At 47.8% G+C, this 22,441-nt stretch overlaps 1 protein-coding gene across 5 annotated transcripts in view; it reads right to left on the bottom strand.

The window, feature by feature from the left end:
* The window catches only part of MYLK (myosin light chain kinase), a 319,613-nt gene that overhangs the window by 22,143 nt on the left and 275,029 nt on the right, over positions 1–22,441 (bottom strand). For all 5 annotated transcript variants that reach the window (XM_037837064.1, XM_037837074.1, XM_037837055.1 and 2 more), the window contains 6 exons: positions 21,245–21,398; positions 14,245–14,547; positions 8,724–8,756; positions 8,530–8,623; positions 7,045–7,248; positions 1,248–1,465 (listed from right to left, as the gene is read on the bottom strand). In XM_037837064.1, the coding sequence (XP_037692992.1) occupies positions 1,248–1,465; positions 7,045–7,248; positions 8,530–8,623; positions 8,724–8,756; positions 14,245–14,547; positions 21,245–21,398 (1,006 nt within the window). The remainder of the gene's footprint in view (positions 1–1,247; positions 1,466–7,044; positions 7,249–8,529; positions 8,624–8,723; positions 8,757–14,244; positions 14,548–21,244; positions 21,399–22,441) is intronic.

The raw sequence follows: 22,441 nt of genomic DNA on the forward strand, positions 1-22,441 counted from the left end.
CAGGCCCACGGGCCAGATCTTGTTTTAATTTTCCAGAGCCCACTGCAAATGCTCTAAAGCAAAGCATTTAACAGCTCTCATGTGGTGGAAGCTCTGCTTCAACCCTAACCTAAACCCTTCCTGCTACATTTGAACTAGTTCCCAGTGCTCTGGTCCTTGGTGGACGCTGCCATTCCCACAATACCCTTTTACAAGGGAGCCTGCAGGCTGTGTTCCCGGGGCTGTGATGCAGCCAGCTCCTGAGGCCAGTGGCCTGCGCGGCCCATTACTTTGTGGTGGGTACTGCAGCCTGTTAGGACCTCACATCCTCACTTTCCTCTTATGACCAATTCCACTTCGTCCAGGACTAGGTGTCCTGGGAGAAGACCTTCTAGGTGGCATTACCCTGGCCAGGTGAAAGAAAGGCCAGTTCACTCATGCCCCTGGGCTCCTGGATAACAAACAGGTGAGGCTGTTTCCTCAATTACTGGGACATCAAAGAGCTGCATACACAGGGTGGGCAGAGGCAGTGTGGGAGGCGGCCAGTCACGGACCAAAATGTGGGCCGGGGTGGGCACCAAGGCCCCTTTCCCCATCACCCCTCCCAGTGTAGGAAGAGCAGAAGTGCTACAGAGAACCCCAAAATAGGTCTGGGGTCCTTCTTCTAGCCCCAGCACCTCCCCTGGCTAGAGGTGGGACTGGCTGGGCAAAGCTACTGTGAACCTCGGTTTCCTAGTCTATAAGTCGCGGCTCACAAAATCTACCCTGTCTACCTCATGGGGTTTCTGTGAGAACCAAATGAGATAAAGCTCATGAACGTGCTCTGGAACCTACACAGCATGATGCAAATGTGCAAAGCCACCATTGCCAATTGAGTTTCAATTTTCCTGCTAAAGGCACCAGAGTGAAAAATACATGAGGGGATAATGAAAATTAAAAAAAAAAAAAAGGCCAAAACCTAAATAGTGATTACCATGTGCAAGACATTGTTCTTAGCACTTTCTGTCATTTAAAGTCATTTAATCATCCTAACCACTCTCAGAGGTGGGTGCTATTATCCTCATCTTGTATATAAGAAATCGGAAGCTGAGAGGTTAAGTAATTCACTCCCAGTCACGCAGATAGCAAGTGGTAGAGGCAGAGTTGGACTCTGAGCAGTCTCCATGGCCTCTGATTTTAACCCCGAAACTGTGCATCCCCTCTAATACCCCGTGTGTGGACACACACAGCCCTGCCATCACGCCACAGGTGAGGTGGGCCAGCCTTACCCAGCCTTCTGGCCAGACCAAAGTCAATAAGCTTGATCCTGGTGCCTGTCTTGTTGACACACATGATGTTCTCAGGCTTGAGGTCCAGGTGGACGATGCCCTGCTTGTGGATGTACTCCACGCCCTCCGAGATCTGCTTCATGTACTTGATGCACTCGCGCTCCGTCAGCTCAAAGTCCTCGTCAATGATGCGCTCAAACAGCTCACCCCCCGAGACGCTGGGGGAACAGAAGGAAGTGGGAAGAGCACAGGGGGTGGTCAGACCACAGGATCACAGAGGCTGGACTGGTGGGCGTCTGGAGAGGGGCAGGCTGGGATAGACGGGCACTGGCAGGGAAGCCCAGGGTGTGGGGGTGATGGGCACTCTGCAGCTTCCCGAGTCCTGGGCCACTGCCCTGTTAGGCCGGTCCCCATCTTCCATCATGCCAGAAGGGGCAGGGAACCTGCCCTATACCCACTAAGTGCTGGGGGATTTCCAGAAGCACTGTCTAGACTGGGGCAGTTTCAGAGGTGGGAATGAACTAAAAGATCCAGACAAGATTTCCTTAGTAAAAAGGGTAACTCCTTCCCCTGAAATAGCCATAGATGCATAAGGGAACATTCTTGTAATCTAGCTGTGTCTTTTAGCTACAGAGAGCTGAAGTTTAAAATACTTACAGTACCCATAAGCATTTGTTTTGCATAACTAGGAACAGAAAAATATCTTCAATAAATGGGAGCCTCAGCAAATTTTCTAAAATTAGTTGCCTGTAACCCATTATACCTACAGTCATGAGATTTGTTTACTTCCTGGCTAGACAGTAACAGTTTACTCCTTTTAGCTGTTAACTAATATGTCTCACCTCGACCCTTTCCTTGTCATGCTGGAAGTGTGTGGTAGATCCCTCTTACCTGGAAAGACATTGGATCCTGGCCATGTCCAATCAGCCCTGTGATTCTGGGGCCCACAGCTTGGCATCTTCTGCTAAGAACAGCCCTGGGGGCTTTAGCCAGGCAGCATATTGCCCTTCAGTGCAAATGCATGGCCCAACTGCCCCAGCCCTTCAACCCACTTTCCTTGCTCACTGCCCAGAAAGTTTGCAGTGTCTCTTGGTAACTTTTGCAGCATCCAGACATCAGTAAGCTCACTTTTCTGCAGCTGAACAAGGCTGGGTGGGCTTTGTCTGGGCCTGTCTTCTTACAAGGACCTTCCCTCTCCTTAGGTGGGTCATCAAGAAGAGGGAAAAGAACTGAGTTTGAATCCCACCTCTGCCTCTTATGAGCCGTGTGATATTGGGCAAGTTACTTAACCTTTCAGAGCCCAGGTTCCTTATCTATCCATACCTCCTAGAGCTGTTAGGAATGAGGGAACTTACGTTAAGCACACAGTAGGTGTTCAGCACACATTAATTATTGTTTGACAACCTTTGGTGGGTCAGGTGGATCTTGTGACGGACCCGAGGGACAGACAGACAGGGAAGCACCACGGGGCCCATCACACCGCAGCCTCTGTCTCCATAAGCACATCACAAACACTTTGCTTCAGGAAGGGCTGAGCTGTGAGAGGTCAGCCTGTGCCAGAGGCTGCTGAGGAGGTTTTGCTGGAATTGATGCTTTAGAACCAACCCACAAAGGACGTCCCTGGATGGCCGGCAGGTGGCGCTAAGTCCCCAAACCCTCTATTTCTATCCACCAAGGCTCCAAGTCACACTCTATAAACTACATTTTTAGGTCTCAGCCAATGCTTAACATCTGTGGGCCTCAATTTCCTCCGTAAGATGCTGATAAAAACAGCACTGCCTTACAGGGTTGCTATGAAGATCGAGTGAGTTAATACAGGTAAAGTGCTCAGAAGAGTGCCTGGCATGCAGGAAGTGCTCAATAATGCTAGCCTTGAATTTTTTTAAAGACTCACTTGGGACTCTGGTTGAAAACAGATTCCAAAGAACCTCCCCTGGAAATTTTTATTCAAAAAAATATTGGGAGGGATCTGGGGATCCATATTTTTAATAAGTACCTCAAATCATTCTTATGATCAAATTTGGGAAATACTGGCTTACTCAATTACCACCCCTGGGAGGCCAGCCAAAATTCACATCCTCTTTGAGATCACTCGTGACTTCCATATGACATGCTCTTTCCCTCCCTGGGCTTCCATGGCCTTATTTCTGCATTTTTTTTCTATCTAGTCTTCCTTGTCTTAAAGCTGTTTGTGATAATATCTGGGCAAGGTCTGATTCATCCCAACACCCTTGCTAGAATCTGGCAATACCTGGCATAGAACAAAAATGTTTGCTTTTGAATTTAAAATATTCTGAAAAAGCAAGCAACTGTTATTTGCTGTACCCTTGGGGACATAGGAGACAAAAACTGGTAGAAATCTGAGCCATGGAGATGCTAGTGCTGCATTTCTAGAGGGAACTTATTCCATGTAGGCTCAAACCTGTTCAAATATATTTAATACACTTATTAAATATACTTTGGAAACTGTTCCTATGGCCCATTTGCTAGAATGGAAAAGGTGACACCAACAGGTTTAATGGTTCTGTAGGTTTCTTCTCAAAATGCTCAAGACTATGGGTAGAAAGTTTTGATTTGATAAAAAGAAGTCATCACCCTCAGATATAATAATGCCAGGTGCCAAGTGAGGGCCAATATTAGTGAGTGATGGAGTGAGTGAGTGATGACCTACCACCATCAAGGCTACCTAACTCCAAGGGATCAAATTTATCCCCAAAGTTCTAGGCCTGAGCCAGCCCTCATTTGGAGCCAGAAGGAAAAGCACTAGACCCAAATCCTCTAACTCCTTGTCTCACGGCGTCCAGCAGGACTGTTCTGAGATAAATTTTGCCAACAGTAGCAGAAAGGTAAGATCGCCCTGGATAGCTCAGGCTGAACTGCACATCCGCTTCAGTGCTCCGAGTCCTGTCACCAATTGCTCCAAGCACTCCCAAAAGGACTAGCCCGGGTTCCAGGGCCAGAAAGAGCCCCTGTTGCAGAGAAATGCTGCAATAATGATGGGGGCTTGTCCAGTAATCAAAGGTTAGAAAGGCTCTAGGACATACATTAATTCTTATTTCTCACTATTATCTCAGGCACCTGAACTGAAGGCTGGGACCCTGGAATACATTTTCATCTTTTTACATTGTGAAGAATCTTCCTTCCCTTCCATTCCATTCCCCATATAACAAGAAGAGCAAATGGTATAGCTGAAAATGTATCTTTCCCCTCTAAGTGGCCAAATCTTAGACTATTTCAGCTGGAAGAGACACACAGATCAAGTACAAACTTGCTCCCTTTTCCTTTGGCTGAGTCCCTATCAAGAGGCAATCTCCCCCCCCCCCCCCCCCCCCCACGCAGGCTCAGCCTCTCCACTGGCATCTGTGTGTGGAAGACTTTCTCCTGTCCTCGGAGGAGGCACGGAGTGGAGGGATGGAAGCCAGGCCAGCTGAAGCCTTCTTACATTTTCCATCCAGCCTGCCAACTCCTGATTCCAAGCTAAGTATGGTATTCTGCCCAGCCTTACCCAACTCAGTGGCCTCCTGTCCCCTCTGCACCATCTCACGAACTTGCTCAAGGTTTGACTTATAAAGAGAAGACATTTCTTCACATGTCCTCACACACCCACACTGCCTGGGCTAAGAATCCATTCTAGAATAAATGTGGAAAGCTACAGTCCATGGGGCTAATGCGAAGGTGACATGAGTGAAGCCAGGACCTGGGCTAAAAGTCGGTGTGTGTGCGTGCGTGTGTGTGTGTGTGTGTGTGTGCGTGTGTGTGTGTGTGTGTGTAATTCAGGGCTGTAAACAGATTCTAAGATACAAGTGAAGATTTTCTTTGAATCTACTATAGTTCTTTTTTCTTTGGTTGAATTTCTTTGTAGAATTTTAGAGCCAAAAGCAGTCTCAAGATTGATTATCCTAATCCAAATATCTCTGCTCACCAGTAGGATTTAACTAATTCAAAACCATGGCTTGCCAGCAGCAGAATCTGATCCTGGGTTTCCTACATTCCAGTAAGGTTTTGTTCCACAATACCAACTCAAGATGTTAAAATATTCTCAACCAGAAAATGCCCACAAGTAATTTTAAGTGGGAAAAAGAGCATAATAGAGAAAAACTCAATGCATTATACTGTAGACAACAGCTACCCATTATAGGGCACTATGCTTTAAACGCATCATTCCATTTAATCCCTCACAGCATTCACGAGACAGTTTTAATAGACTCTTTTATATAGAAAATAAAACTAAGGATTAGCGCAGTCAGGTAACTTATTCAAGGTCACATAACAAGTAAAAGGTAGAACTGGGGTTTGAAGTGAGGTTTATCTGACTGAAGTGTGCACTCTAAACTTTGCCTTTCCTAAGGAACAGCTACTGGAGGGAAATAAGCCAAAATGTTGATGGAGTAAGGGGAGAAAAAAGGCTAATATTCCATTCACATTCAAAGCTTGGGATGTCTTACTGGCCTCACCTCTCCTGAGAAAGCACCTCAACTCGTTGATTGAGTCCTCTCCTAAGGACTGAGTTCCCCAAAGTTCAAGATGAGCAATTCAAGGGTACCAGAAGGCAACTGTACAATATCCTTAGGAATTTCAAATGCATGTACCCTACCATCCAATATTCCCATACTTCTGGGAATTTATCCTACAGGAATCACAGGCACAAGTGAAGTGATATGTGCAAAGTTACAAACAATGTTTGTTTGGAAAAGCAAAAGACTGGAAACCACTAAACTTTCTATCAAAAAGAGGACTGCTTAAATAAATTGTGAATATCCATGAAATGAAATACCATGGAGCTATGAGAATGAAGGTCACTAGATAATGATGTGAGACTATCTCCAAGATAAACTGTTGACTGAAAATAGCAAAATATAGGTAGTGAGTGCAATAAGCTACCTTTTGTGTTAAAAGGTGGGAAGATAAGAATATATATATAAACATACACCATATATGCTTGCGTTTTCATAAAGAAATTTTGGAAGGATACAGACAAATCGATGCAGTTGGTTACCTGCAGTGGTGGCCGGGTAGGAACAGGGTAGGTGGGAGGCAGGAGGGGGAAGGAGACTTTTCATTGTGTATTTATTTCCTTATTTTTTTTATGTGATTACAATATCTATTTTAAAAATGAAGATTTTAAAAAAAGGAAAGGAAACAAACAAACAAAAAAATACAGCCTTGGAGCGGAGGCCTGGCTTACAGACTCGGTAAGTGTGGGAGGAGGTGGAGGACTGCAAAGCAATGGATTCCAGAGGGGCCTCTGTCTAGAGGTCATCTGGTTCATTCCACGGCCTTTGTACCACCAGGCAGAGAAGGTGCTACTCTTTGGTGAGGGAGAAGCCTGGAGGTGTACGAGAAAGGGTGGAACTGGGTATGCAGAAGCTCAGAACAGGACTGGAGCAGAGAGTACGACCCTGGATTCAGGCTCCCAGCCCTGGGCCCCCTTCTTGTTACAGGGAAGTCTGCAAGCTGCAGGACCCCCTCCTTCCACCCTAAAGCCATCCAGAATGCCCCTGAATGAAACCAAGGAGCCCAGGAATAGCTTGTGTTGTTTGGCCCTTTCATGGGGAGAGTAGGGTGAAATGGGGGAGGGGCAGCTTGTTCTGGAACTGAGCACAGGGCTGCACAGAGGGACAGCCCAGTGGGTCAGCAGCAGTGCTGCACGCAGACATTCTGTGCCAAGCGATCAGGGCCTGGCCACATGGGCTGCCGCAGCAACTCTGCATCTCTGGGGCAGAGGTGGCTGGGGCAGGACGCTTGTGGGGCTCCCCAGGGCCACAATGCCTGGCTGCTCAGCAGCGGGGCCACTCACATCTCCAGGACCATGACGATGTTGGCCTTTTCTTCAAAGGCGTCCACACACTGGACCAGCTTGGGGTGGTGGAGGCAGTTCATGATGCTGATTTCCTGCCGGATGTTCTCTTTCTCTTTTGCCGAATACGCCTTGAAAAATTTCCCTGCCCAGATTTTTCCAGTTTTCTTTTCTACCAATCGAAATACCTGTCCAAATTTCCCACTGCAAACCAAATGGGGAGGGGAGAAAATCCAGATTTAACCAAGTTTTCCACTGGATTGGGATTGGAAAACTATGACCTAGGGGCCAAATTCAGTCCCCTCTGTTTATAAACAAAGTTTTATTAGAACACAGCCAGGCCCATTTGTTCACGTATTGCCTACGGCCGCTTTCATGCTACAATGGCAGAGTTGAGTAGTTGCAACAGAGACCCTAAGGCCCACAAAAGCCTCTAATATTTACTATCTGGTCCTTAAGAGAAAAACTTTGCCAACCCCTACTGTAGACACATGAAACACATTTCTAATGTTGACAAACCTACTCTCTATCACTTGTTAACTCAGCTGGTGCATGGCCAGCATCTCCATCCAGACACTGTCTGGACCTGCTGCTCTTTCTTTCAGGGACCATCATCTCCAGGGGCTGAGGCCTTAGTCTTGGCTGACAGACCTCTCTTCCCTTCCCCTCAGGGAGACCCGCAGGCTGAGGGAATCTGCTCCCAATTCAGAGGATTTCTGGGTGGTTGCCTTCATTTCTGGCTGCTCTCTGGCATGGACCCCCTGATGACAGCCCCAGGACGGATCCTGCTCCCCACTGCTGGGACAGGGAACAGGGATGTTTCTTTGTGACAGTGGAGACTCCTTTTACAGAAACGCTACGGGGTTTGTGGGTCTCCTTATCTCACAGAAACCCCAGGAAACAAAAGCTGAGCCCCTTTCCTTTTTCTTTCACCCCCCACACTCCTCTTAGGGTAGAGTTTGTGGGAAAAGGCCAGTGTTGGGTGCTGCTGAAGGGGACAGCTTAGCTGTTATATGGGCTCGGGGTTGGGGGCCTAAGCTCATTGGCGTCCTCCACACCCCAGGAAAGGCCCAAAGTAAACAGAATGGACCAACTTCCTACAGTGGCCTGAGATGACCAGGCTGTGCAGTTCAAGGACAGGAGAAGGAAGGACTATTTCTGTGGATTCAATGTGGGGATTGGGTGGGGTGGGGTGGGAAGATCCTAGAAATAATCTGCTCCAGATCCCAGTCCTCTCGTTTCAGTCCTGGGCAGAGAACGGAGTCATTGAAAAGGGAAGTCTCCATCCCAGGCATCCACAGAGCTAACCTAGTGCCAGAACTGCGGGAGTACATCCTAACAGAGCTCTGGGTGCTCACCCACGGGTGCTGACAGCCTGGGAGGAGGCGGAGCCCAGGAACAGAGGAGGACAAGGCACTGCATTTAACTGTGGAGCCTGTGCCGCCCCCACCCCAGAGGCCCGAGGCAGCTTCCCACTCCACTTACGATCCTATTCTCTCCTCGATGTCGTAGAAGTCAGACACTTTCTGTTCCGTATTGACTATCACTGTCCGGTAATCCACCTCGGGCTCCTTCTCGTCTGTGAGGTGAGGGTTGGGGTGAGTGTAAGCCATCAGATCCCCTCAGACACCCCCTTCCACCCTGAGAGCCTGGCCCCAGGACAGCTGGCTGGAACTCACCATCATCTGACACCTCCACTTCATCCTTTGGCTCTGGGGGGGGGACAAGGAGGGGCAGAGAAGACATCGATGGTTAGCACTGAAGGCCCCACTGACACGGACAAGGCCACTAAGCCCGGAGCTCTGGGCATCCCCATGGGGTCAGTCAGCGCAGACTGCACATGAGGCCATTCTGAACGGGCCAGGACTGGCCCCCTCGCCCCACCCATCTCCACTCCTCCACCAGGCAGCACCCTCATGTCCTCCTTTCTAATCTCGTGGTCCCCCAGAGAAAACCTTCTAGTTGTTCCTCTGCTTCTCAGAACTCATATACAATTCCAACAGTCCCTTTCTGCTCTTGCTCAAAAGTTAGCAACTTATTGCTTCTAGTGTCAAATCCACTTATGAATTTGTTGAGCAATTTTTATGTGATTCTTGCAGTGTACCAAGTATTTTGCCAGTTTTGTGGGTACTATATATATATATACTTAAAATGTCAATTAAAAGTGTAATATAATCAAGCACATGATATCACAGTACAAACTGAATACACAATGGAGGAAGGTGACATGAAATGGTAGAGAGGGGCAATAAGAATGATTACTGTTGGAAGTAGCAGCCCTGGAGTTGAGTCAGAGATGAGAGAATACAACGAAGAGGTGGGTCAGTGCCCAGCAGGGAGGGGTTGTATGTGAAGTTGCTGAGCTTTGCAGTGCTTTGGGGAGGTTGGCAAGTCGAACGTTTGTAATGGAGGCGTGGGTCGGGGAGAAAGCACAGCTTGGAACTGTAGACAGTGAGCCTCTCTAGCAGGCTGAGGGAAGAACAAATTACTGAACACAGAAGCAAACAACCAGAGAAAAGGTAACATGGTTTCTACATAGGATAAGTACCCCTTGCCGAACAAGTTTTGAAGGATAGATAAATATGTGACAAGGAGCAAAGAGAGGTTATGATTTGTTTAGGGTTCTTAAAACAGTGTGGACAGAGTTCTACAACATATTTTTAAAAATGAGTGGGTTAGGAAGAATATTTTATCACAGAAAGGAACTTTCCATGGAAAAATAAAAGAGGATGGGCTAGGAACTTTTGGTTGGAGTCCAGCTGATGAAGTAGTGGTGGAATTTCACAGACCCTGCCCCACTGTAGGGTTGAACTGATCAAGTTTTCTAAATTACATATTTGAGAGTAAAAAGTTACACAAATTCATAGATGACAAGGATGCTCCTGAGGGAGATCTCACATAAAGTTGCAGTTCAGTAATGGAGTCAATGTGTTCAGGGAGAATTTAGTCATTATACCCTTTCAGGGTGACGAGCCCCAAGGTATGGCATTAAAGCCCAAGAGGTGGAATACAGGAGACATGCAACCTACTGCTCTGGCCAATGAGATGTCATCAAGGCCATCGTGCACTGGCTACACACAGGCGTTACTACTCGTTCCCTGAGAGAGTGGGTTCACCTGCTCCTGGGAAGCCGCAATGGGGCTGGAGGAGGCATGGAGGGCTGCTGAAGGAAGAGCTGCCATGTTAGGACAATCAGAAGGGGTTAGGCCTCTAATGTTGGGAGAGAAGTCCAAAGCAGACGTGATTAAAAACATCACACGACTGCCGATGGTGAGATTAAGGTTGCGGACTTTTCATCAACTCACAAATATTAAGTTGAGGGAACCATTTAGAGCTTGAAAGGAATTGTTACACTTCACATAAGAAGGAGGCTGTAAGTGGGCAGAAGTCATATGAAAAGGTACCATAAAGACAATAAATAGGTGAGTTCAATGGTGCTATTTCAAATAGGGTTTTAAGGGAAGCAAGAGATTTAAGTCAATTTAACAATCATTAATTTAATGATTAAGGACACCCGGCAAATGTGTCACTGGATAAAGCCTTACAAACAAAATAACAACAGCATTCACTGCCAAGGAGGCCCCATCCTTCTGATTTGTGGTGCCCCTTTCTGAGACGATGGGTGTGACTTGCTGAGGCATCCCTTCTTTTTTTGTTCCCATGCTGCATTTTCCTGGTGTGGAATGGGTACGGGAGTGGTCTGAACAGCAGGGACAGAGAAGGGGAGGTGGGTTTTCTTGGCCTGGCATCTTCAGGAGGAACCATTTGCACTTCCTGGGCAAGGAGCAGCAGCAGTGCTGTGAGCCCAGGGAATGCTCCCAGTACCCTGGCACCAGCCAAGCATTTTCCAGTGAGCCCCGAAGAGGGCATCCAGCTCTAGAACCAGCCTCTCCCATCACTCTGACGTGAACTGGACAAGCATCGAGCTAGCTTTCTTGCCCCTTACTCACAAACACCATCCGTCATCTTCCTGTCTCCCTCCTTGGCAATTAAGATGCAGGCTGTATTCCTGATTCCATGGCTGTAGGACCCAGATCATTCTTAGGGAATTCAAACCCATCTCTCCAGCTCACTGTTACACCACAGCCTTTCCTGTGTGAAATTCCGTTCAAGACCCTGGGCTGAGACAGTTCCCTTCCTCCTTTGCTTCCTATTCTATTCTGCCTGACACTCTACTTGAAGGGGACAATGACCACAAGGGCAGGAGAAAGAGAGAAATGGAGGAAAGACCACAGTTCAAGTAGACAAGCGCTTGGAGCAAAAAGGGCTCTGATAATGAGAAAAGTCTTCACCTTTCCACTGAGGAAGGTGCAAAAATTGCAGTAGGAGGAAACGGTTCAACTAAACATTGGAAAAGAAAAAAAAAAAAACAACTCCTATTCAGAAAGGACTGTGAGACCCAGGAGTTGAGTGAAAGACCCACTTGGAAGATTCTTGTGAGACAGTTTTGCAAACGGATGAGTCTCCTTACTCTGGAGTGTGTGGGAAGAGGATCGGCTGGGAGGTTGGGACCCTCGGCACAGAGAACGGTCCCTTTCGTTGGCCGAGGGCTGCTGTACTGCCAGTGGGCACCAGAGGGCGCCCCAGTCCCGGAGACTGGCCAAGCACAGTCCGTGTCTCTGATCCCGCCCTTCAGGCTCTGCATTTCCACCTGCCCTCAAGCTGCAAGGAAGCCCCCAAATCTGCAAGATGCTTCAATCACAGCTCTTTTGCTGACAACTATATGTAGACTAAATTAGGATTAGGAGCCATGATGGAGTGAATTTAAGAGTTAGAGCAGGATTAGGGTGGGAGTGAAGAGTTCAGATTTATATTCAAGACCTGGCTGGGATGGGAGAAGAGGTGGTGTTCTCAGGTGGTGGCTAGTGTTTACTTAGTTTTGGGAAGATAAGGAAGTGAGCTGTCAGGTTAGGGAACGTAGTCTTAGGGGTGGCTCTGGCATAAGGAGACCACTGGGACTGGATGGGGAACTCTGGTGCTTTGTCCTCCACTGTCTCCCCGGAGCCTATCGCAGTGCCTGGAACACAGAGGGTGGGGGGGTGGTGGTACTCAGGACACGATGAATGAACGAAATGAACGTTGAATGAGGGCTGGGGCACAGCCGAATGCTTGCCAACTGTTCTACCCTCCTCCTCTTCCCCCTAGGGTAATCCAGCTGGGCCTAGGGGTAGCGAGCAGCTTCCTGTCCGGAAGCCCTGGGTGGCCTGGACCCCTCCTCTGGATTTTGGGCAATTTTGACATTTCCCCTTGGCAACCCCCAGCTGGGGAGGGGCATTGGAGAGGCATGGAGTCTGAGGACCAAGGAAGGGGGGCAACTGGTGGCAGGGAAGAAGGGAGAGGCCACCTGCCAGAGCCAAGCAGTTGCAGCCCTGGGAACTGCTGACCTGGTTTCCCAGGAGCTTCAACTAGCCGCTTCCCGTGGCTTCCGGTCCTACTGTGTGGGGTTAATCAGGAATTAAATCAGTTTCTCCTGGGGCATGCCACAGCCCAGGCTTGGAAGCTTTCCCGCCCAGCTAATGAATATCTTCTCACTGTAATGTTATTCTTTTTCCCTGTCAGTTTTTCAGGGGGAGGGGAGTCCTCTTCCTTAACAGAGTAACAGGCTAAAAACCTGCAGCCAGGAACTTGCTTGCCCCTCTTGGCACCCCAGTCTAACCTGCCTGCTTCCTCCTGTGCCCATTTCAGGGTGGGTGGGGACTGGGAGTTAAAAGAGCAGGGCATAGCGGTTTTGACACCCAGTTTCCCCCATCAGACATTTGTGAGGGGCGAGTTGCTGCTAAGAGATCGAGGCGCATGCCTCCCGTGATGCGTGCTCTGCTGCTCCCAGGGGAGCCTGCTCTACCATATCTCTAGGGCTCCCCGGGCAGAGCGTGCTCAGGAGAGGGCCACTTGGAAAATTATTACAAATCTGTCATGTTTTCCATTGAAAACCTCCTAGCTTTCTATCTGGAGTCATCATTTAATTTGAAAGTAATTTGAAAGTCTGTTTTTATACCTAAGTTTTAAAATAAAGAGGGTTATCATGGAGACTGAAAGTAGATTAGGGGTTACCAGGGGCCTGAAGGGACAGGAGAATGAGGAGCTATTGCTTAATAGGTACAGATTTCTGTTTGGAAGGATGAAAAACTGTTGGTGATGGTAGCACAATTCTGTGAATATAATTAATACCACTGAATTGTACACTTAAAAATGGTTAAATTGGGAAATTTTGTGTTTTATATCTATATATATAACAATAAAAATATGAATAATAAAGAAAAAACTTAAAAATGCAGACTTATCACCCTGAGAATTTCCGCACACATGATGCCTGTAGTTATAGGAAGATTTCAGGGCCGGCTTTGGTATTTCAGTCTCCCCACAGTCTTCTCTACCTCACATCGTCAAGCTCTCCTCTCTCCACGAGCAGCCTTCCCTCCCTAGCTCTCCACCTCCTCTCTGCCCCCAACCTCTCCTGCATCTTAAATTCACAGAACCCTTTTCTCCTCTTCACATGAAACTTCCTGAAATAACAGTCCATACACCTGGCCTCTCCATCTCCTGTTTATTCCTTAACCATTTTTCCACTGTGTGGAAGATCACCACCAACCAAAAGGAATAAATGCAAAGATCTTGTCCGAGTTTTCATCTCTTTTTTGTCTGCATTTGCCCCACATTTCCATAACTTTGTACCTTGGCTCCTGCCATTTTTTCTGTGTGGAATTCCTTTCCTTATCTTCCCTACCTCTTGGAATCTCATTCCTTTTTTCCAAGACTCAGCTTAAGTGTCACTTCCTCTAGGAAGCCTACCTTGATCTCCATGGCAAAATCAGTCACTCCTAGTCAGATTTTAAGCACCCTGTCTTTACCCATCCTTGTGTCCCAAACTAGCCACCGAACTATGGTGAAGCTACTTCACTGACGCTGAGTGGCCACTGGAATATGAGTGCAAGAGGAGGGGAGAGGACGGAGGGAAGGATGAAGGAACACCATCACCATCACCAGGCAATGGTTCCATGTGTTTTTGAAAGGTCCTATGTTCTTCTTTTCAAGTATGAATCAGCATCACCACCTTGGAAACCAAGACCCCCAAAGACCCCGCCAGACAGTCATCATCAAACTGTCTTCTCAGTACCTCTGTGTCCCTCCCAGTACTGGTTTCTGGATAGAAAAGGTAAGTCATGCACATTTCAAGCCCATGATGAAATGCAGGCAGCCTACCCTCAGGTTTTTCTCCCACCGTCGTCAGTTCAGACTCCTGGCTTGGCTCACTGATTCCGTACACGTTGATTGCACGCACACGGAATTTATACTCGCGGTCAGGCAGCAGGTCCTGGACATTAAAAGAGGTGCTGCGGCACGTGGCAAGGTCCTTCCACGTCTTGTCCACTGAGTCCCAGATCTCGACGCTGTAGGACTGTACGGCGCTGCCCCCATCATATGAGGAGCCGTACCAGGACAGGATCAGGGAGGAGCTCCGAACGTCAGAGGCGCAAGGCGTGCCGGCTGGGGGGTCTGGCTTATCTATGGATACAGAGGCACATCATCATCCAAATTCTCCAGAATTGCAGGGGAAGAATGTTTTTCCTTTTTTTAATTTGCTCTGTCATGGGGAAGAAGAAGTCTCGGTAACCCAAGCTGACGTCCATGTCCTGGTTCTTGTTCCTTCATCCACATCATAATCACACCTGTGCACAAACCCACCTATGCAGAAAACCCCACATATACCTGTTTGCTAAAAAAAACAAAACAAAACCTCTTTGGCTGGTTTTCCAGTCCAGAAGTCATGATTTCCTGTACTTTGCCTGAGTCATAAGCATATTTCTTAGTGTAAACAGATTTAGGAAGCTGTGCAGAAGGTGTGGACTGTTTCCCACCACAAACATGTTTTGAGAGAGGGCTCAGTGTGCGTGTGTGTGTCCTTCAGCCCCAGGCCAGTGACCTGGGACCCACATCGGGCTCTGCTTCCACTTTCTCTGGGACTTGGGAAACGCCTGCCCCATTGCCGGGCAGCACAGCGCAGGGGTTGGGCTCTGAAGTCAGACAGATCTGGGTTTGATGATACCTTTGTCCCCACTCACCAGCTAGTAACTCGCTGTGCCTCAGTTTCCTCATCTATAAAGTGTGGGTAACAATAGCACCTGGATCACAGGGTTGTGAGAATTTTTCAGAACAGAACAGAGAAGAGAAGAGGACTTGGCTATCAATGACTTGATAACTCATTACTGACATTATTGTAGGACTTCATTTCTACCTCTCTAAAAAGGAAAATAAAAATAATAAGTACTTCTACCTCTCTATTTTCATAGAACTGGTATAAAATGAGATAAGGAGTTTCAAAAGCAAGCCACAGTAGCAAATCATAGCCATCCCTGACTGGGGGCTGCAAAACAAGCTGAGGACACACGAGGTTCCCATTCACAGGACCTGGCATGGAAGTTGACAGTGTCAACTTCATGTCCAATCACCACAGCCAACACTTTAATGAGACTCTCAAGTTTTGCTGATTCTGTTAGTTGTTTATCAGAACAAAGTTCTCCTACTTTTCAGATCTAGTTTCCACAGGTCGTTGTTGGTTACAGATCTCTGTGTGTGGTAACCCTTTATCTCCCCAAGGTGGTTTGAGGTGGTGAAGCCCCACAAACTAGCAGTGACAACCAGGCTCTCCATTCTTAAGCGAAGTCAACACTAGCACAGTCCTTGACCTGAGACCAGTTTGTTTGTCTTTCTCATTTGGAAAATGGAGCAAATATGTACCTACTTCTTAAGGTTTTCACAAAGATCAAATAAGCAAGCACAGGTAAAGCACTTGGCCAGCCATTCTCCCACCCCTCAGCAAGGTAGGAAGGCCGGAGAGGATTCCTATACATGACTCTGTGTAAATGGGGAAGGAAAGAGACTTCTGTGGGTATATAGATGTATATGTATATGTACGTATACACATAAGAATATATATAAATATGAATAAATGACATACCAATATATAAATAGGAATGAATGCTATATATGAATATATATACAAATAGGAATGAATGATCTCTCTTTCCATATCCATTCTCACCCTCCTCCCCACCCCTCTTCCACTTTCTGGCCAAGAATGCTTTGCCTGGAAACTGTCTACCCCAGCAACTCAAGCCTGGATCTTGCCCTGGGAATGATTCCGGGGACTGTGACAGAGCCACTGCCCAGCCTCAGCAGTTGCTCTGGAGGCTCCTGTGATGGAACCACTTTCACTGGTTGTTTAATATGTTCTCTTAGAAACACTGTTTGTTCTGAAACGTATACTTGTCTTTTTAGAAACATTTCTGGTGTTGGGTAAGAAGTTTATTGCTCTCAGCTCTCTTGGAGGCAAGTGGTTTAAAGTCCTCTCAAGACCCAGCTAAGGAAGTAAAAAGGGCTAAAGAGGGATAAAAGACAGACTCACTGCTTCCCCAAAAGAAAACTGCCTGGAAAACATCCGTTTGGACAAGTTTAGAATCATGAAGCTTTATAACAACTAATGCAGCTACACACCACTGCCCGATTTTTCTCCCTTTTTGCTTTACTCAAGAAAAATAAAAACTTTGAGAAATGGGTATTGGAGAAAAGGTAGTATTTGTACCCTACCCTTTTACATAACTCTCTCAGCTGAATATGACTGACATATGACATAAGTCACAGTCTTAAAGGAGAAGCTGCTAAATGTCAAGAAGGGGTCTTTAATTCCAAGCGAAACGTCAATGCTTTCAAGGAATTTGTTGCTAAATTAAGGAGAGTTCAGAAAAGACCCAAGGGTCTCTCCTCCTCTCTGAAATCATATAAAACTGGAAGCTCCCCCCCTTCTCTCCCACCCCCATCTCCCCTGGCCCTTAAGGCCATGGGCTATGCCTGATGCTTTTTATTCTTTCTGACCTACAGAGCCTCACACAGAAGTGGACTAGACAGGATGAAAACCCTCTAAAGGGATGTTGTCAAAACAAGAGCTCCCATGAGCCTCCCCTCCTTGCTGAAAACACAGACACACTCAGCCTGGGAGGGAGACACCAGACAGAGCCTGGCAAAGGAGAGGCTGACTGAGCCTGGAGCTCCACACTGGCTTGGAATTCTCCCATGGCTCCCTGGGGGCTTGACCAACAGAATGGGAAATGCCAAGTCTAAGGAAATGGTCTCTGATGGCATCAACTCCAGGATTTTCTGCTCAGCAAATGTTCTCAGTGCTGGGAAAACAGAGGATCTTGCCTCTACAGCTTTGCACAAAAGTAACTGTCCTCATGGTTTCTATGTACCTGTGTGTTTGAAGGTGATCTGTGGCCACAACTGTCCCCCCCACCCCACCCCGACGCCCCTTCACTCACACCCGGGAGACTGCCTCTGGCTCTCAGAGAATGGCAGGGGGCTGGGAGGGCCCCCAGCAGTCACTTATTTGGATCAACCCCATCCAGCCTGAGAAGGAAATAAGCCCTCCAAGGTCAAGGCATTTTGCTTACCAAGAAAACCCAGCTAGTCAGTGGCAGAGCCAAAAAGAGATTCCAAAAACTCTGCAGGCCCTGGCTCTGAGGCGTTTTATTTTCCAGGCTATTGAGCAGAGTAAGATCAAGAATGCATCTTGACTAAGCCTGCACTGAACAACACGAAGGGAACTCTCCTGCCCTTAAAAATCAAGCAAGTGCCAAACTCAGTATTTGGGGGTTATTGGGTGTTGGGGTTTTCTCTTTTAAAGGCAAGTAAGGAGACCAGCTTTTCTCAGAGTGTGTGAATTCCGTCAAAGAATTCATCCACTGCACTGAGCTGCTCTCCAGCCTGAGCGGCTCCCTCCACCCCACCCCCCGCCGCCACCATCCCCAGGAAGCAGTGCAGGGCGCAGGGGGCGGGAAGGGACTCTCTCAGCACCACAAAACCCTATGCTGTCTTTTAAAATATAAGACTCCAAAACAGCTAAACATCAAGAATTTAAGCTAACTGAGGAAAAAGGTAGTTTTAGCTATCATTTTAAAAAATATTTAAAAATAGTCATAGACTATCTGAAAAGAAAGTTACTTCAAACAGCATACGATAATAGATGTCAATTGCTAGCAAGAAGTTCTATTGAACCAGCTGGTCTGTAAACGGATGCTTCTGAATTGCTCGAGACAATTCTTAATTCTTAATCTCATTTACATTTTGCAACTACTTAACAAACCTTGATCAGATAATACACGGATGTCTCTAGAGACACATGGGTAAAGCCAAGCTTAACCCAGGTTTACTTGGGACTAATTCTAAATTCACAGGCTCTGAATGAATGCGGCTGTGCTGCAGCCATCAATGTGAGTCTTTATTTTATTGAGCAATTCTATTCTTAGCTCTACGGGAGGGAGGCAGACAGCCCCGTTCCCCTCCATTCCATTCCCCTCCCGGGACAGCATTTAACATGCTGCTCCTGCCAGCTGGCGGACAGCCACGCCAACGGTCCTGTCAGCACTGGCCATGGAGAATGAGAAACTAAACCATAAAAGGCCAGAACCGCAGCCTGAGCAGGGGTGGTGGGGGGCGGGGGTGGGGATGTGTGGCACCCTGCGGGAGCCCGCCAGAATGGGCACAGGGGGCACTGGCTGCAGAAAAGCAGGTCGGAGGAGCTGACCCCCATGCTGCCTAATCAGGGGCAGACTCGAGTGAACACTGGGGAACTGGAGACTGATGTCTGCTGATAGGGTGGGGTGCGGGGCCAAATATTTAAGGAATGGGTGTAGGTGCACAGGCAGACAGGATCACGAGCATCTTCGCCCCGAGCCCCACAAATGTCCCTGACTCCCCAGGAAATTATTAAAATAGACACCAGGAGTCACCAAAGGGAAAGAGAGTGAGAGAAGGATCTCTCTTCCCTTTTATAGATGAGAAACCTACCCCCCACCCCTCAGTACACTGGCCTTCCCACGTTTAAAACTCCTGACTTAAAGAAATGAAAAAAAAAAGGGGATCAGAGGAAGACAGAGGGAGAAGAGGGGAAATGGGATGGACTGATAGACACCGAGAAATAGATGAAACAGAACATAGGGTGAAGGACAAAGGCAGTGGAGAGGGGAAAGAGGAGAGGGAAGGCAAACAGCAGAGACACACAAGGACCGTGGGGGGAAGCGGGGAAGTGGGCACTAAAGCTCCGGTTCTCTACAGAGCCTCTCTCCTAGGTTCCGTTTATAGCAGGTAGTCCTCCTGTGGGGTGTGTGTGTGTGTGCATGCGCTCGTGTGTGTGTGACAGTTGCAGCCTGGAACCATCAATCTGTTTTGGAAGCGGGCTTTGGCATGGCTCCTTGACCTCCTCACTTGTCTTCCCACCTCTGCTTCACTTTGGCCTTTGGTCTCATGTCTTCCCTGTTCCTCATCTGGGTTGAACAAGGACTCCCTCTTCCCCAACTGCTTAGAGGCTGGGGAAAGATGCTGCAGGGCTCCCCAAGGCTCCACTTGGGGAGAATGAGGGGGTGCCAACTCCCTGGCATATGCACAGCTCCCCAGACGGCCTGGATGTCACTTTCAAGATGAATGTTCTGACCAGAGAGTTCCCTCACCCTTTGGGACATACTGCTCCTACTTTGTGCCCACCTCTCTCATTATTGGATGGGCATGTGGGAGTTTGAGAGCTAGTTCCCAGCTGGTCCTGATGCACTGTTACTTTGCTTTCTACTGGAACTTGGTCTCCCCTTCGTAAGGCTGGAAGAATCATATTTGTCCATCTTAGTCTTAAGGTGAAGATATGAGATGAAGATGGAAAAGGAAAATTCCTTGGAGACCAAGTCAGGGAATCATAGGATTCCAGGGCTACAAGGGACCTTAATAGTCACCTTCTCCATCTTTCAATTTCATGGTAGATACCCCACAAGAGACATCCCAGGGGAAGATTTCTAACTTCCATAGCATATGAGTTCCTATCACTTTCAGATCCTATTGCTTTGCATGCCCATGTGTGTGTGCACCAGGAACACATGCAGGACTGTCTATCAAGGTGAGAAGTAGCAGTCAGGACTACCACACCCAGGGGAGGGTTTTGTGTACTGCATAGAGGGGCCTGGCCAACTGGGTTTAGGCCAACTTCTGCTCCCCAAGGCTAAGTCAAGAACCCTGGTGTGAGACTGGGGGTACAGCCCTTTCTAAATCACTCTGCCCAGAGGGGCCCCTTATTCTAATTTTCACAAAAGTATCCTTTCAGCTTTAAAGCCAAGGACAAGTGGAAAACCCATTCAGGTCTCATGTACATGTTGATAAACACAAGGTCAAAGGCTTTCATAGACACGCACATATGATAGGACATGGTCGACTATCTGCCTGTCTGCTCCTTCATCTCTTTGCTCCTTTGCTGTCTTGAGCACCTGCCAGGAGGTGGATCTACCAGAGCCAAGCATGACCAACAGCAGGAGAACAGTTAGGAAGCTGTTTGGATATTTTAGGACGGAGCTGGCCAGAAGGAAGGGATGGTGAAGCCTCCAAGAGCCTGGGAGACAGAGCTCAGGAGAAGGGAGCAGCCTCAGGCTGGAGAAAGGTGGGCTGTACTCAGAGTCTGGATGGTTGATGCAGGGTGGGGACAGACATAGGGACACCTATAGGTGTGGGACCAAGAAGTTGAGCAAGTTCATGCCTGATGCCTCATATTTCTCAGAGGAACTGGAGGCCAAAGGGTGCAAGGTGAAGAACCTTGGCGAATAGCCGTTCTTGAGGATAGGAGATGATGCTGGACACAGGGAAAAGGCTCTCGGACCAGCATCAATGCCTGAGCTGAGCCTGGAGGTCACTAGAGCCTAGCAATGAGTATTCAGGTTGATGTGATCTTCTTCCTGCAATGTCTGAAAAATCAGGAACAGGAGCAGTGAAGTCAGAAGGTAGCACGGATTCAAGGTGAGGACGTGAAAGGAGAGTGAGTTCCTGGAGGGAAGCAATGCTCCAGAGGGAGAGGGAGTTGGAGGTGCTGGCAGCAGAGAGCCTGCGTAGCAGAGCACAGGGTCTCCAGTGGCTAGAAAGGAAGTGAAGCTGGGAAGGGATTCATAGGAAGAGGGAAATGCTGGGGTGGGGGCAAGATGTCCAGGGTCTGGAATTCTTGATGAGCATGAAAGACCAGAACAGAATAAGGGAGGGAGAAACTGGGAGAATAGGTTTGAGCAGAGAAAACAGGCATTCCAAGGAAGGAGCAGGACCCCTGGTGATGAAGTTCTGAGGTTCATGCATCCCACCTAATGGTATTCCTCAACCTCCCATGGCACCCCGTGCCCAGACTCACCAACAACAGTGAGGTTGACTTGGGCCTGTCTGCTGCCCAGCTTGTTCTCCACTAGCAGAGTGTAGCAGCCACAGTGCTCCTGGTGTGCGGCAAGGATGGTGAGCTTGCTGCCGTTCTCGCTGTTTTCCACCTTGATGTGCTCGCTCTCCTGGATCTGGGGGCAGAGGGAGGGGCAGGCACTGGAAGCTTGGCCAGGAAGGGGATGGCCTACCTCCATGCCCTCCTCCCTAAGGGATGCAGCTGGACAAGCTGTGTGTGGCTTGGCCTTTCCCCTTAAGGCCCTTTCTCTCCTGCATCCAGAGCTAGTCTCCTGTGGGTGCCCAGGTCAAGGTAGCTGAACCATCTCAGCTCTCACTCACATCGTTCAGGAGCATTCCAGGCTCCCTTCACTGCTCTGGGATGGTACCATAGGAGAACATATCCGAGCAAAATCACTTACAAAGCCTGCCCCAGCTCTCTTGTGCTGTCCAATAGCAGAGCCACTATTTGAGTCTTAGTTAATCAAGTAGAAACAATTTAATTGTCCATAAACTGATGAATGGATCAACAAAATGCAGGATATCCATACAATGGATTATTATTTGGCTATTAAAAGGAATGAGGCACTGACACATGCTACAATGCGGATGAACCTTGAAATCATTATGCTAAGCTAAAAAAGCTAGACACAAAAGGCTACATATCGGATGATTCCATTTATATGATTGTCCAGAATAGGCAAATTCAGAGACAGAAAGAAGATCAGTGGTTGCAAGGTGCTGGGGGGGAGTGGGGAATGGGGAGTGGCTGCTAATGGGTACCAGGTTCTTTTAGAGGTGATGAAATGTTCTGGAATTAGATAGTGGTGATGGTTGCACAACTTTGTGAATATATTAAAAACCAATGAATTGCACACTTTAAAAAGATGAACTTTATGGTATGTGAATTATATCTTAATAAAGCTGTCATAAAAATTTTAACTAATTAAAATTAAAAATTCAGTTTCTTAGTTGCACTAGCCATGTTTCAAGTGCTTTACAGTCACATATGACTAGTGCCTAGCATGTTGTATAGCATAGCTATAGAACATTTCCATCACTACAGAAAGTTCTGTTGAACAGAGGGGCAATTAGCTAAATGTTTCTGCAGAAGGAGAGGATTCCATCTTACTTCAGACAACAGTAGCCCAGACATAGCTCAGGGCAAGCATGCTTTGCT

The sequence above is a fragment of the Choloepus didactylus genome, chromosome 1, assembly GCF_015220235.1.
Source record: "Choloepus didactylus isolate mChoDid1 chromosome 1, mChoDid1.pri, whole genome shotgun sequence".
NCBI lineage: Eukaryota > Metazoa > Chordata > Mammalia > Pilosa > Megalonychidae > Choloepus > Choloepus didactylus.